General features: G+C 39.9%; 1 protein-coding gene across 1 annotated transcript in view; it reads right to left on the bottom strand.

The window, feature by feature from the left end:
• CATSPERB (catsper channel auxiliary subunit beta) overlaps window positions 1-13,830 on the bottom strand; it is an 85,888-nt gene that overhangs the window by 71,856 nt on the left and 202 nt on the right. Inside the window, exons 2-4 of the mRNA XM_005871219.1 lie at window positions 8,348-8,436; window positions 4,179-4,319; window positions 1,595-1,655 (exon numbers count right to left, since the gene is read on the bottom strand). Of these exons, the coding sequence (XP_005871281.1) occupies window positions 1,595-1,655; window positions 4,179-4,319; window positions 8,348-8,436 (291 nt within the window). The remainder of the gene's footprint in view (window positions 1-1,594; window positions 1,656-4,178; window positions 4,320-8,347; window positions 8,437-13,830) is intronic.

The following is a 13,830-nucleotide window of genomic DNA, read 5'->3' on the forward strand; positions in this document are numbered from 1 at the left end:
GGTGGGGAGCCCATGGGGGGATAAGGACACATATGTAATACCTTAATCAATAAAGAGAAACAAACAAAACAAAACGTAAAAATAAGAGCCCTGAGGATCCACATGTCTTGGATCACTTTTTATGTCTCGATTAAAGTCAGAAATAGAAATAATGATGTGGGTTCTATAAATGGTACGTAGAATGATTGAAATACAAGGAAGAGTATTGGTTTGATACTTTCATGGGAAGTAATATCCGGTATTTTCGGGATTGGTTTTATACCCACGGCATCTCTTTCCACCTGCTCGTTACCCAGCACACATTTCTGTTTGGTGGCAGTACCCATCCTGCTCACCCTAAACACATGGGAGGTATTAACCTCACGTGTGATGTTGGTAAGTTAGTGAAAGATGCATATAGAACAGCCAAGAGGCTGTGTACACTGTGTTATCTGGTAGATCCAGAACCGGAAGTTGAAGAGTTCAGTGCCAAAACTCCAGACCAATGTATTCAGGAAGTTTATGTGCTCTCACATGCTATTCCAGAGCTCAGAACAACAGTAGGATTCTCTGAAGAGTTCCAGGAAAGAGGGCTCTGTGGCTGTTAAAACCCATGTTACTTTGGGGGAAGAAGACGTATCCATTAGGTAAGTGACCAAGGTGATTGTGTCACACCCTGAAAAAATAGCACCACGCTTATTCCAGTGCTTGAATGTTTATTTCTCTATACTAGTTGGACAATTTACGAAGCTAAAGTACTCAAGATAGTGTGGTATTGGTAAAAGATAGAGAGTTCAGAAATAGCAAGTTAATGGAGACAAATAGCTTGAACAACAATGGTGTTGGAATAATTACATATCCATATCCCCCCCCCCCCCCCCCCACCCCCGCCGCAAATGAACCTCAGTTTGTGTCAGGTACAAAAATTAACTCAAGTTGAGTCACCAACTTAAATACCAAACTCAGAACCATAAACTTGAGTTAGGCAAAGATTTCTTAGCTATAATGCCAAAAAATACAATCCATAAATTAAAATCTGATAAATTAGACTCAATCAAAAGTAAAATCCCTGATATTCAAGAGACATTCTTAAGAGATGGAAAAAGACAAGTCATAGACTGGCAGAAAATATATGTAAATCATATATCTGACAAGGGACTTGTATATAGAATATATAACAAGAAAGATTTAAGTAGATAATTCACCAAATGGCCAGTAAGCACAAAAGCTAGCACTTAATAGCAGATTCCATAGTAAAATAACATATTATATATTATAGCCTATAACATTTTAAGATTAATGATTCAGTTTCAGTAAAATTAATTGGTGCACAAATTCCTCAATACTTTAATTTTCAAGTTCTAGAAAGGAATAATATAAATGTTATACATGTCAGAACAATCTATAAAAAAATAGTCAGAAAAAATACAGAAACCTCAATTAAATTTGAATTTCAGGTTAAACACAAATAATTTTTAGTATGACCTATATTTAGGTCATACATTTTGGTCATACATGGGATAGCAAACAATTTTGTAATATAATAAATATTTTTATTTGCTAAACTTGGCAATCCAGACCCATGACTATAATAATTAATTCAGATCACTCTTACCTCTACTTCTTGTAATGTTTTTTCTGGGAATATCAATCAACCAGTAAATTTGATCACTGAACTGAATTAAAAAAGACATCAGAAAACAGTTATTTACAATGTTAATAACAACACTTACTTTGGCATATTACACTCTATCTTTTTAAAAAAATATGTTTTATTGATTTTTTACAGAGAGGAAGGGAGAGGGATAGAGAGTTAGAAACATCGATGAGAGAGAAACATCGATCAGCTGCTTCCTGCACACTCCCTACTGGGTATGTGCCCGCAATCAAGGTACATGCCCTTGACCGGGATCGATCCTGGGACCCTTGAGTCCACAGGCCTACTCTCTATCCACTGAGCCAAACTGGTTAGGGCTACACTCTATCTTTTAAAAACAAAAATAAAACAAAAACATCCAATGCATATACCCTTTAACCAGTAATTTTATTCTTAGAAATGTATACTACATTAAACTGACCACTAAAAAACTATTAGAATTTATAAATGAGTTCAGCGAGGTTGCAGTATACAAGATCAATATACAAGAATTAATTTTGCCATAACTGGTTTGGCTCAGTGGATAGAGCGTCGGCCTGCGGACTGAAAGGTCCCAGGTTCGATTCCGGTCAAGGGCATGTAGCTTGGTTGCTGGCACCTCCCCAGTAGGGGGTGTGCAGGAGGCAGCTGATCAATGTTTCTCTCTCATTGATGTTTCTAGCTCTCTATCTCTCTCCCTTCCTCTCTGTAAAAAAAAATCAATAAAATATATTTTAAAAAAAAGAATTAATTTTATTTCTATACATTTGCAAATAACAACCTGAAAATGAGATTAAGAAAGCTATTTCCTTTACAATAGTATAAAAAAGAATAAAATATTAGGAATATATTTAACAAAAGAAGTACACCACTTAGATTCTGAAAAATACAAAACATTGTTGCAAGAAATGAAAAAAGAAACTAAATAAAAAGATATCCCATATTCATGGTTTAGAAGACTTAATATTATTAAAATGGCAATACCCCCAAAATTGATCTACAGGTTGAACACACTCACTATCAGAATTTCCACTGACTTCCTTGCAAAAATTGACAAGCTCATATTAAAATTCAGATGAAAACTAGTGAAATTCTATGGAAACTAGCAAAAACAATCTTGAAAAAGAAGAACAAAGTTGTAGGACTCATTCTTCTGATTTCGAAACTTACTACAAAGCAATAGTATCAAGGCATCATGGTACTGGCTTAGGAATAGATGTATAGGCCCTGGCTGGTATGGCTCAGTTGGTTGAGTATCATCCCATGCACCAGAATGTCTCTGGTTCTATTCCCAGTCAGGGCACTTGCCAGGGTTGTGGGCTTGATCCCCAGTAGGGAACATGCAAGAGGCAGCCAATTGATGTTTTTTTCTCTCTCTTTTTTAGTTCAATAAAAACATTTTAAAAAAAAGAATCAATATATCCCCAGTGGGGGTGGGGAGGGCATGCAAGAAGCAATCAATCAATGTTTCTGTCTCTCTCTCTAAAAAAATCATACATACATATATATATCAATGTATAGAGCAGCAATACAGTATAATTGAGAATCCAGAAATAAAACCTCATATTTACAGTCAAGTGATTTTCAACAAAGGTGCCAAAACAATTCAGTAGAAAAAGAACAATAGTATTTTTAAAAAACGGTGCTAGGGCAGTTGGTTGTGCACATGTGAAAGGATGATGTGGGCCCTGACCTCACACCACACACAAAAATGAACTCAAAATGGATCAATAATGTAAAAGGTAAAATCGGAAACTTTTTAGGAGAAAACACAGAGGTTGCACAATCAATGAATATACTCAAAACCATTTAATGGTACATTTTAAGTAGGTGAATTTCTGTATGTGAATTATGTCTTAATGAAGCGTTCCTAAGAAGGTGAAATAAAAACATGCTCAATGGGAAAAACTCCCAGAGAATTGTTGCCAGCAGACCTGTATTGTAAGAAATGCTAAAAGAAGTTCTTTTAAATCCTCTCCTGAGGATATTTCCCCCCATTGATTTTTAGAGAGAGTGAAAGGTAGGGGGGAGAAGGGGTGAGGGGGGGAGAGAGAGAGAGAGAGAGAGAGAGAGAGAGAGAGATGTGAGAGACACACATTGATTGGTTGCCTCCCACACACACCCTGACCAGGCCAGGTAAGGAACCTGAAACCCAGCTACATGCTTTTCAGTGGGAATCAAACCTGCGACCCTCCAATGCACAGACTAACGCTCTAACCATTGAGCCACGCTGGCCACGGCTAAAAGAAGTTCTTTGAGATAAAAGGATAGGACACCAGAGGGCAACTTATATCTACAGAAAAGAATGAAGAGCAGTGCAAATAGCAAATATGTAGGTAAATAGCAAACAACCATGTATAGTTTTTCTTTTCTTCTCTTAATTTCTTTTAAAAAATATGACTGTTTAAAGCAAAAAGTATAACATTATTTTTGAATTTTAAAATATATAGATGTAATATTACTGGACTAGCTATTTTTTTAAAAAAACACACACACACATCCTATTAAGAAGAGTATGCTTCTTGTTAATACTATTAAACAGAACAAAGTAAAATGTAATTACCAGCTTTAAATTAAAGTGGAAGACGCCAGCATATGTACTATTTATGATTTTCAAGCTGGGAACAACCCCTCCTGATGTGAACACGCTTAGAAAGTCCTTTGAAGTAAAGTTAGTGTCAGAATGGAAAATACACTCGATTCTCTTTAGGAAAGAGGAAAAACAAACAATTAATGACAATTCAATGAAGAAAAGCGTATTACATTAATTTAAAAGTGAGAAAAAAAATCTATGAAAAGTAGATGCTGCTAAAGACTGCTATCTCTAGTCATTCTAGTCTCTTGGAAGAGAGTCTATTTTGAAAAATTCACTTTCAGAACCCAGTAACCTATTATGCTAGTGTCACAATAAATGTTATTAATCCTTATAATAATCTCTGTCATAGAAATGGTTATAAAAATTATTACACTTAATAAACATAGACTCAAAGCCATATGCTATCACATGTAGAAGTCCCTATTTTAGTAAAATCATTATTTTGTGTCTAAATAAAAAAGAAACAAATGTATAAAGCAAAACTCATTTTACTGCATTTGATTGGGTATTTCCCAGTTTTAAGAAGGTATGTAAAAATGTAGCAATCACAAATGCTGATGGATACTAAGAGTTTTAATTCATTTATTTCTCCCCATAGTTTGGATACGTTACCTAGCTAAGGGGGGAGACATATTCATTCTAAAAAGATTTACTGAGCTCTTTCTACAAATTAGGCAGCGATACAGTGCCAGGAAAACAGAAGTGTACAAAAATCAAAAATCCTTGCCCTTGTGGAACTGACAATGTAATGGGGGTTGGTCAGAAGATAAACCCACACTCCTTTTCCTTTGTCTTGTCACACTCCACAATTTATTGCCCTTTGTTAAGATGGTACATGGGTAAGCCCCAATTCTAACCACCCCTTTGAATTGCTTATCATTGAGTTTTCCCATGATTAAACACATTGCGTGTATAAAGAAAATCTTTTTTTCTCTCCTGTTAATCTGTCTTTTGTCAGTTTATTTTACAGGCTCCGGACAGTAAACCCAAGTAGCTTCCGTACTACTCTACAGTTCTTATCTTAAAGAAGATTAAATGTCACCATGAACACAAAACACTTTGAAAAATGCCTGACACACATAAGTAGTTTATAAATGTTAGTTATTATTTCTACTAACACCACTGCTAGATCTACGACATCATAACCACCTAAGCAGCAGGTTGTAATTCCCCTTTAAAGAGGACAAAACTGAGGATCAGAGAATTTAAGTGACCTGTCCCATGGCATACAGACCATACATGGAAGGAACAAGATTTGACCCAGGGTTGGCAATTCTTTCTTCCTCTAAAGCCTTTCTTTTCCCATCTATAATAATAATCTATAATATAAAAGTGTGACATGCTAATTAGACTGGACAGCCGAACGACCTTCCGGATGACCTTCCAGACGAAGCCGGGGCTGTGAGGGCCAAGGCAAGCAGCTGCAGCTATGAGGGCCGAGCCCCTTGCATGAATTTCGTGCATCGGGCCTCTCGTCTATATCATAATAGCCTAAGCAACCATTACCACGGAACAACCAGAACGACCGGTTGCTTTGATGCGCACTGACCACCAGGGGGCAGATGCCCAAGGCAGGAACTGCCCCCTGGTGGTCAATGCGCTCCCACAGGGGGAGTGTTGCTCAGCTGACCCACCCATCCCGGCGGCACACCAGCCCGGCAGGGAGCCACTCACTCCCTCAGTAGTCCTGCAGGTCCAATCTCTGGAGAACGAGCCAGGCACTGACAGACCAGCTTCCCCTCCGTAGATGCTCCACAAGAAAGAAACAATATAAAAGCAGGTGCCAGGTGGCTCCTGACAACTGACGTGAACATCAGCCGGATGGATCTGGATCCTGGGCCGGCAAGGGTGTCCCACTGCTTGCCTGGAGGGCCAATCGCATCCTGGCTCCTCTCCCCCACCCCCCACCCCCACCTTCAGGATGGGTGCCAGACACAGGGCTCATGGCTGGTGAGTGCCGCTGCAGCGGTGCCAGCCTCTCCCATTTGGGATTGACTGGGTGTGAGCCCGTGGCAGGTGCAGTGGGGCCGGGATGAGCAGGAGCAGCAGGTAGGAGTGGCAGGAGGCATTAGACTGCCAGTTTCGGCTCGATCCCCTCAGGGACCCCACCCATGCACGAATTCGTGCACTGGGCGTCTAGTGTATATACTAGTATATAAAAGGCTAATATGCAAAGTGTCCCCTCGGGGGTTCAACCGGGAGACCAGGAGTTCGATCCCTCGCTATGACATGCGCTGACCACCAGGGGGTGGCGCGGAATGAAGGAAGGCCCCACAGGCAGCCAGCAGCCAGGGAAGGAAGGCCCCGGCCGGCAGCCGGAAGGCCATGATCAGCCCTGATTGCTGGCCAGACCTAGGAACCCTACCTGTGCACGAATTTCATGCACTGGGCTTCTAGTAATATATAATCACAAATAGGAAAGGCATTTTTTGACTCAAAGGGCATGAGGTTCACAATAATTATCAATCAAAATTAAAAACCCTAATATATGTTTGGCATGTGAAGAAGAAACTAGGAACTAAGTCAAAGCAGACTTTGGGCTAAATATATTTGCCCTTGTGGGCGTTTTTTTTTTGTTTTTATTATATTTATCATAGATTTTTAAGCAATCTGTGCACTATTTATTAACTTACGTTTTTGGTAGCATTTGCTACATGACTACCTTAATAGTATATTTTATTTTATTTTGATGTGTGTGTATGTGTTTTAAATCTGCCATTATTTAAATCAAAGGGATTAAATAATCTCTTATCCAAAACAACTGCAAGGTGGCACTTGTTATATAAAAAGGAAAGATTCTTTCTCAAGGTCAGTGAGATACTTTTCTTTGTCTACCAGGCTACATCTATCAAACTTCAAAAGTATAAATCACATCCAGAAAAAATGAAGATCGTTATAGCTGATCTTTTAAAAAAGTGAAGAAGGAGGCATCTTTGAGGCATCTTTAAAAACAACAAAACCGCCCAGGGCATTCAATGGCTAAATAAAATATTTTATCTAATCCAAGCGGAATGGAATAGAAAGTATTATTGAGAGGGTAAACTTGAAATGCAGGCAGACAGGGCAGGGGTCCAGGGAACACAGGCAGGGGCAGACATGGCAGTTTGAGCAGCCTGACCACAGGAACCAACCAAGCAGAAATAATAAAATTTTCTGGGCTCAAAGCAGTGAAGCATAGCAATTCCTCCTTTGGAAAACTGCTGTTTGACACTGCTGTTTGAACTACTTGACATTCTTAGACAGCCTTTTATTCTGTAGGTCAACTCTGTTATTTTCCGATAGTTCCTTATTCTGTAAAATAACTGTTTTAGTTTGAATAATAGAAAAAGATAAAAAACTTAGTGGTTTGACCTTGCAAGCTAGCCATCTGACGTAACAGGCTAATACTGATACTGATAGTCATTCCCATATTCTTATGCCAAGTATGGGTTCATTCTGTATTCAAGGTTACAAACTGTCTGCAACAATAACCTACACCGAGCTCTTTGTAAAATCTGCCAACAAAGGGCTCAAAAAGGTATACACAGAGAGAACTTCCTCTATTTGCTTGCTAAGAGATTTGGGAAACACCTCCCTGTGGACCCGGGCGAATAAAGACTCCTAATTAATCGGCTCATTAAGGCATCTCGTATCTATCTGAGCTGATTTACGATACAACAGCAGGAGGAAAACAAGGGAGGGCCTGCAGCAACAAGGCGTAGGAACGCATAGGGACAGAGAAAGAACACAGAGAAACAGGGAAAGTTAGGTCCGCTGCCGGGCAAAACAACAGGGAGTCATAAGGTGATGGCACAGATAGACACAGAGCAGGCTTGGAGCAAATGTCTACCCCTGGGCTACAGGCTTTAACGGGCGCCCATTATCGAGTGCCCCTCCCCTTGCGGGGTGTCCGACTCTGCTTGTAATACATTGTCCACACTTTTGCTTACATCTTCTGGTCCGAGGAGCTCATCCTTCCACGTCGTGAGACACGACCCCGGGGGAAAACACCTCGGCTCACCGTTCCGGTTATCATTATTATTTATATAGAATTTTACCTCCCTAAGTCTGAACCCAGTGGAAGGTGATTGGACTGGTTTTACACATGGAGCTAAAAGGGATGTGAAAGGTTGCAGCGTGCTATCAGTGGACCTTACCAAGTCATCCGAAGTAAGATACAACCTGAGTAGTTCATTCTTTTTGGACAATCCTTGGTTGGAACAATCAAAGTGTTTCGTGACATCACCTGAACAATACCAATATATATATCTTGGGTTACTGATAGAATAATGTCCATGAAAAATCACACTTTTAAACTGACAAAATATTTTTAAAAGAATAACAGTTGTAATTGCATGCTTCCCATTCATATACCTCTAGACAAAATTCTAAATCTTCGACCACTTTTCCTTTTAGAGATACAAAATCAAGACAGGAAAAAGGCAGGTTGGACTGAACACTAAAATAAACGACCTCACATGCGAGGCCACAGGGCAGATTTTTCAGAGATGGTCAGAAAACCGTTTTTGACTCTTAAGCTTCTCAACTTTGTGAGCATATGAAAGGGAGAGGATTTGGAGATTGGGGGGAAAAATTGTTTTAATAGAGAGCTATGAATGTGAAGGTGACTCCTCTCCCCAAAACGGGGGTGGGAGGGGAGGTGGAAGAGCCCTTTTCCTAATCTGGATGGAAAGTAAATTTCTTATACACAACAAAGTTGGATCACGTGTGTTTTATTGTTTGTTTGCTTTTGTTAACCCTCTCCCGAGGTTATAGTTTTCCCCCCATTGATTTTTAGAAGGGGTGGAAGGGAGGGAGAGGCGAGGGGAAGAGAGGAGAGAGAAACATTAATGTTCTGGGAGCCAAACCTGTGACCGTAGGGTGGGCAGGCTGGTGCTCTAACCACTGAACAACACCAGCAAGGACAGATCCTGTGTGTTTTTACCCATCCTGCCTATCTCTATCTTTTGATTGAAGAGTTTAATCTACTTACATTTGAAGTAATTACTGATTAAGAGAGACTTCTGTCATGTTGCTGTTAATTTTCTATATGCCTTATAACATTTTACCCTTATTTCCTGTATTACTGTCTTTTTTTTTTTTTAGAGAGAGTTGATTTTTTTATAGTTAAACATTTAAATTCCTTTCTAATTTCCTTTGTATATGCTCTTTATCTATTTTGTTTGTGGTTTCCATGGGATGACATTTAACATCCTAAAGGTAAACACTCTAATTTGAATATATAGCACCTTAACTTCAATGACATAAAAACTGCTCCTTTACAGTTCTATCGCCACCCCTTTCAGTTATCGATGCCACAAATTTACATCTTTATATGTTGTGTGCCCCAAAACATAAATTAACTTTCTTAAATACATTAATCTCTTAAGTTATGTAGAACAGAGGATCTGGAGTTACAAACCAAAGTTACAATAATACTAACTTTTATACTAATAAATTTTTAAAAAGCGTATTCATTTATTAAATCATGTAAAAAGAAAGTATGTTACAAAAGTACTACCTTTTATAATTTCCCATCTATTTACCTTTATTGAGATCTTTATTTCTCCACATGGGTTCAATTTACTGTCTAGTGTCCTTATATTTCACCCTACAGGACACTCTTGAGAATTTCTGGCAGGGCAAATTTAGTGGTAACAAACTCCCTCAGTTTTTGTTTATCTGAGAATGTCTCATTTTCTCTCTCATTCTTGAAGGGCAGTTTCCCCAGGTATAAAACTCTTTGTTGACAGGTTTTCTCTTTGAGCATTTTGAATATTTTGGTCCACTGACTTCTGGCCTCTAAAGTTTCTAATGAGAAATCTCCTATTATCTTATTGAGAATCCTTAGTATTTAATGATTTGCTCTCTCTTGTTGTTTTCAAGATTCTCTGTCTTTGGTAGGACTCTGGGAATTCATCTTACTTGGAGTTTGTTGAGTTTCCTGAATGTTTATGTTCATGCCTTTCATAAAAGTTGGGACATTTTCAGCAGTTATTTCTTTAAATATTCTCTCTGCCTCTTTCTCTCTCTTCTCCTGTTATTCCCATAATGTATATGTTGGTCCATTTGATGGTGTTCCACAGATTCTTATCTTTTGGCTTTTCTTCAATTTTTTTTCTTAGCTTCTCAACCTCAATAACTTCCTTTGTCCTATCTTCAAATTCACTGATTCCTTATTCTACATCCTCTAATCTGCCTTTGAATCTCTTTAGTGAATTTTTTTTATTTCAGTTATTGTTTTCAGCTCCTGAATTTCTTTTTTGGTTTCTGTTTTGGTTTTGTATCTCTTTATTAATATTTCTATTTTGTTCATACATTGTTTTGTTAACCTTCTCTACCTCTTTCGTTAGTTCTTTGAACATCTTCACGATGGGTTGTTTTAAAGTCATTGCATAGTAGATCTGCTTTTCAGAAAAAGTTTCAGTTGATTTATTTTTTTCCCTTTGAATGGGCCATGCTTTCTTGTGTGTTTTTTGTTTTTGTTGTTGTTTTCTTTTTATGTGGGCATACCTTATGGTTTGTTGTTGCTGTTGTTGAAAACTAAACATTTGAACCTAATTATGGGTTAACTCTATAAATCAGATTCTTCCCATTCCCCAGTGTTTGCTTTTTTTGTTATTTTGTTTACTATTCGCTTTAATGTTGTTGGAGGCTGCCTCTGTGTATAGGATCAGCCTGAAGTGTACATGTAAGGTCTTCTCAGGTCTTTTCTGAGCCAGCATGTTTGCCTGGGCATGTGCGGTAACTTTCTAATTTTCCCATATAAGAAGTTTCTTTTAGTTTTTTTATTTTTTATTTTTTATTTCCTAGTCCTTAATGTCTGACTCCCAGAAGGAAAAAAAAGTAAAAAATAAAAGAGGCTGGGAAAAGGTGGTAACTTTCTAATTTTCCCATATAAGAAGTTTTTTTTAGTTTTTTTAGTTTTTATTTTTTATTTCCTAGTCCTTAATGTCTGAATCCCAGAAGGGAAAAAAAAGTAAAAAATAAAAGAGGCTGGGAAAAGGACACTGGCCCTTTAAGTCCCCTGGAAATAATTTCAGCCAGAGGGAGAGGTTCTGGCTCCAAAAGGGTGGGGGTGGGTGGCTAAGAACATGGCTGCCTGCTTCTGTGTCTGCACTTCCACGGTCAGCAGCGGCAGTCAGCAATCAGGGCACACAGCCCCAATATCTGCAAGACAGGGTCCCTTTCGCCTCCCCTGGCCTCTGCACGCTGTGTGCAACTGCCCCAGAAACACCGCACAGCTGCCCGCCATGGGGTGAGGGTGGTGGATGAGTGGGGAGCTTCTACTGCGATGAGTGGGCCATGACTAAAATTAACTACAATCTCCTGTCCAAGCCTGCAGGAGATTTCAGGGTCCCGAAATAGTTACATCAGACAGACTCTGCCAGCACAGTTGGTGGGGAGACGGACAGATTCCTGGTGCTTCCCCCTCTGCTGCCTTTCCGGAATCCTCTCTTCCTTCTCCTTATCTTTAACCTGAGGAAAGAGGCTTTGATGGGGCCACTGAATAATGTAGCATGTATTCCTTTAATTCGGGGTATAAACTCAGATTCCTGCTTGGATAAAGACAAGAGATGATTTGGGGGAAAGGATAGGATATGGTTTTATGGGAAGGAGGGGGCTCTGTTGGAGTCCTGCACAAACCAAATTTTCTGGGGCAAAAAGTGCATGAATGCTTCCCATGGGCCACTAGCTTTGGGTCATCTAGGGTCCTGCCCTCAAAGGTCCGAGTGGCAAGTGGGTCCTAGCAGAAAGAATTTGAAGGCACAGATGGATGTTTAGGAGCAGGCAAAGGAATCGATGACCAATTAAAATAGAGAAGCTTTAGCCCTTATTAGAACTGTAGATAAGACATTCCCATCCTATATAATAAAAGCCTAATACGCTAAGTGTCCAGTCATCCAGTCATTTGTTCAACCAATCGAAGCGTAATATGCTAAGGCCACTCAACGGCTTGCTATGACGTGCACTGACCACCAGTGGGCAGATGCTCTGACTGGTAGGTTAGCTTGCTGCTGGGGTCCGGCCGATCGGGACTGAGCGAGATGGGCCAGACACGCCCTGGAGTCCTCCTATAGTCCCTCCCCAGCTGGCCAACCTCCCGTGTCCCTCCCCAGCCCCGATTGTGCATCGGTGGGGTCCCTTGGCCTGGCCTGCACCCTCTCACAATCTGGGACCCTTTGGGGGATGTTGGAGAGCCAGTTTCAGCCCGATCCCGCTCAATGAAGGAGCTGTCCCCTGGTGGTCAGTGCATTCCCACAGGGAGAGCGTTGCTCAGCTAGAAGCCAGGCTCACAGCTGGCGAGCACAGCGGCAATGGTGGGAGCCTTTCTGCCTCCGCAGCAGCGCTAAGGATGTCTGACTGCCGGGTGGGCCTAAGCCATCAGTTGGACATCCCCTGAGGGCTCCTGGACTGCGAGAGGGCACAGGCTGGGCTGAGGGACACCGCCCCCGCCCCCAGTGCACAAATTTCATCCACCAGGCCTCTAGTAGCTTAATGTAAGGGAGGGGACTCTGAAAGATACAAGTATCACAAATATGGCTTAAAGTACATTTTGAGGTTATACTGTTAAACAGTTTTCAAGGTCATCCCATACATTTATTTTGCCCACACCTGACAATGCTGCCAGATCTATTTTCTTAAAGCTATAATTTGATTCTAAAGTCCAAATCACTTATCTGCTTTTTAAAAAATCTTTACTGACACTCCATTGTCTAATGAATAAACTCCTTAAAGGAAGAGAAGCTAAACAGAAGGAAATTAACTCCTTTTAGTAACATACTTCGAGCCAGACTCTGGGTTTACATGCCATCTTGTGCCATATGACTTATTGTCTCCTCTTTAAAGAAGATTGAACCAAGACTCAGGAAGATTAAGGTATTGCCCAAAGGTCACCCAACTCACAACAGTAGTCAGAGTAGAACCAAGATGTTTCTGTGTCTAAGGGCCATCCTCTCTGTATCCTGTTAGACCATGCTAAACGACCAAGTCCCTTGTTTAAACTCCCGTGCACACAACCTACACTAGTAATCCTGAAGTGCTCGTGGAGTTCTCTCTATTTCCATGAATGCCTCATATTTTAACACATTTTACAATCCAGTTCAAATAGTACTTTTGATCTACCACTGGGGTGTGGGCCAAGTGTATGCATTCTTCTACAAGCTATACCATTTCATAGAAGGAACTTGAGTACCTGTGAATTTTGGTGTTCATGGGGGTTCTAGAACCAATCCCCTGCAGATACCGAGGGGCCACTGGAGTTAAATTTGGGGGGAGTCAAAAGTTATTCTCAGATTTTTGGATTGCAGGGGGTCAGTTCCCCTAACCTCCACGTTGTTCAAAGGTCACTGTATATCAGGAAAATTTCTCCATCTTAATCTACTAGCCTTATAATTCAGTTTATAATTCATACTACCAGCAACTATTCATGGAAGGAAAATAAAAAAGACCTATTCAAAAGATCTATTCAAATAAAGTTCTGAAAATATAAAATACTCCTTAAATTTTAAAGAGTCTATGACTTCTAAGTAATGAAATACTATAACAAAAGAAAAGTCTCTATGTACACAACTTAACAACACATTCACAGTGGTATTATTAGAAACCTCTGAACCAGAGTACAATAGATAATACCTTG

The sequence above is a fragment of the Myotis brandtii genome, unplaced genomic scaffold, assembly GCF_000412655.1.
Source record: "Myotis brandtii unplaced genomic scaffold, ASM41265v1 scaffold332, whole genome shotgun sequence".
NCBI lineage: Eukaryota > Metazoa > Chordata > Mammalia > Chiroptera > Vespertilionidae > Myotis > Myotis brandtii.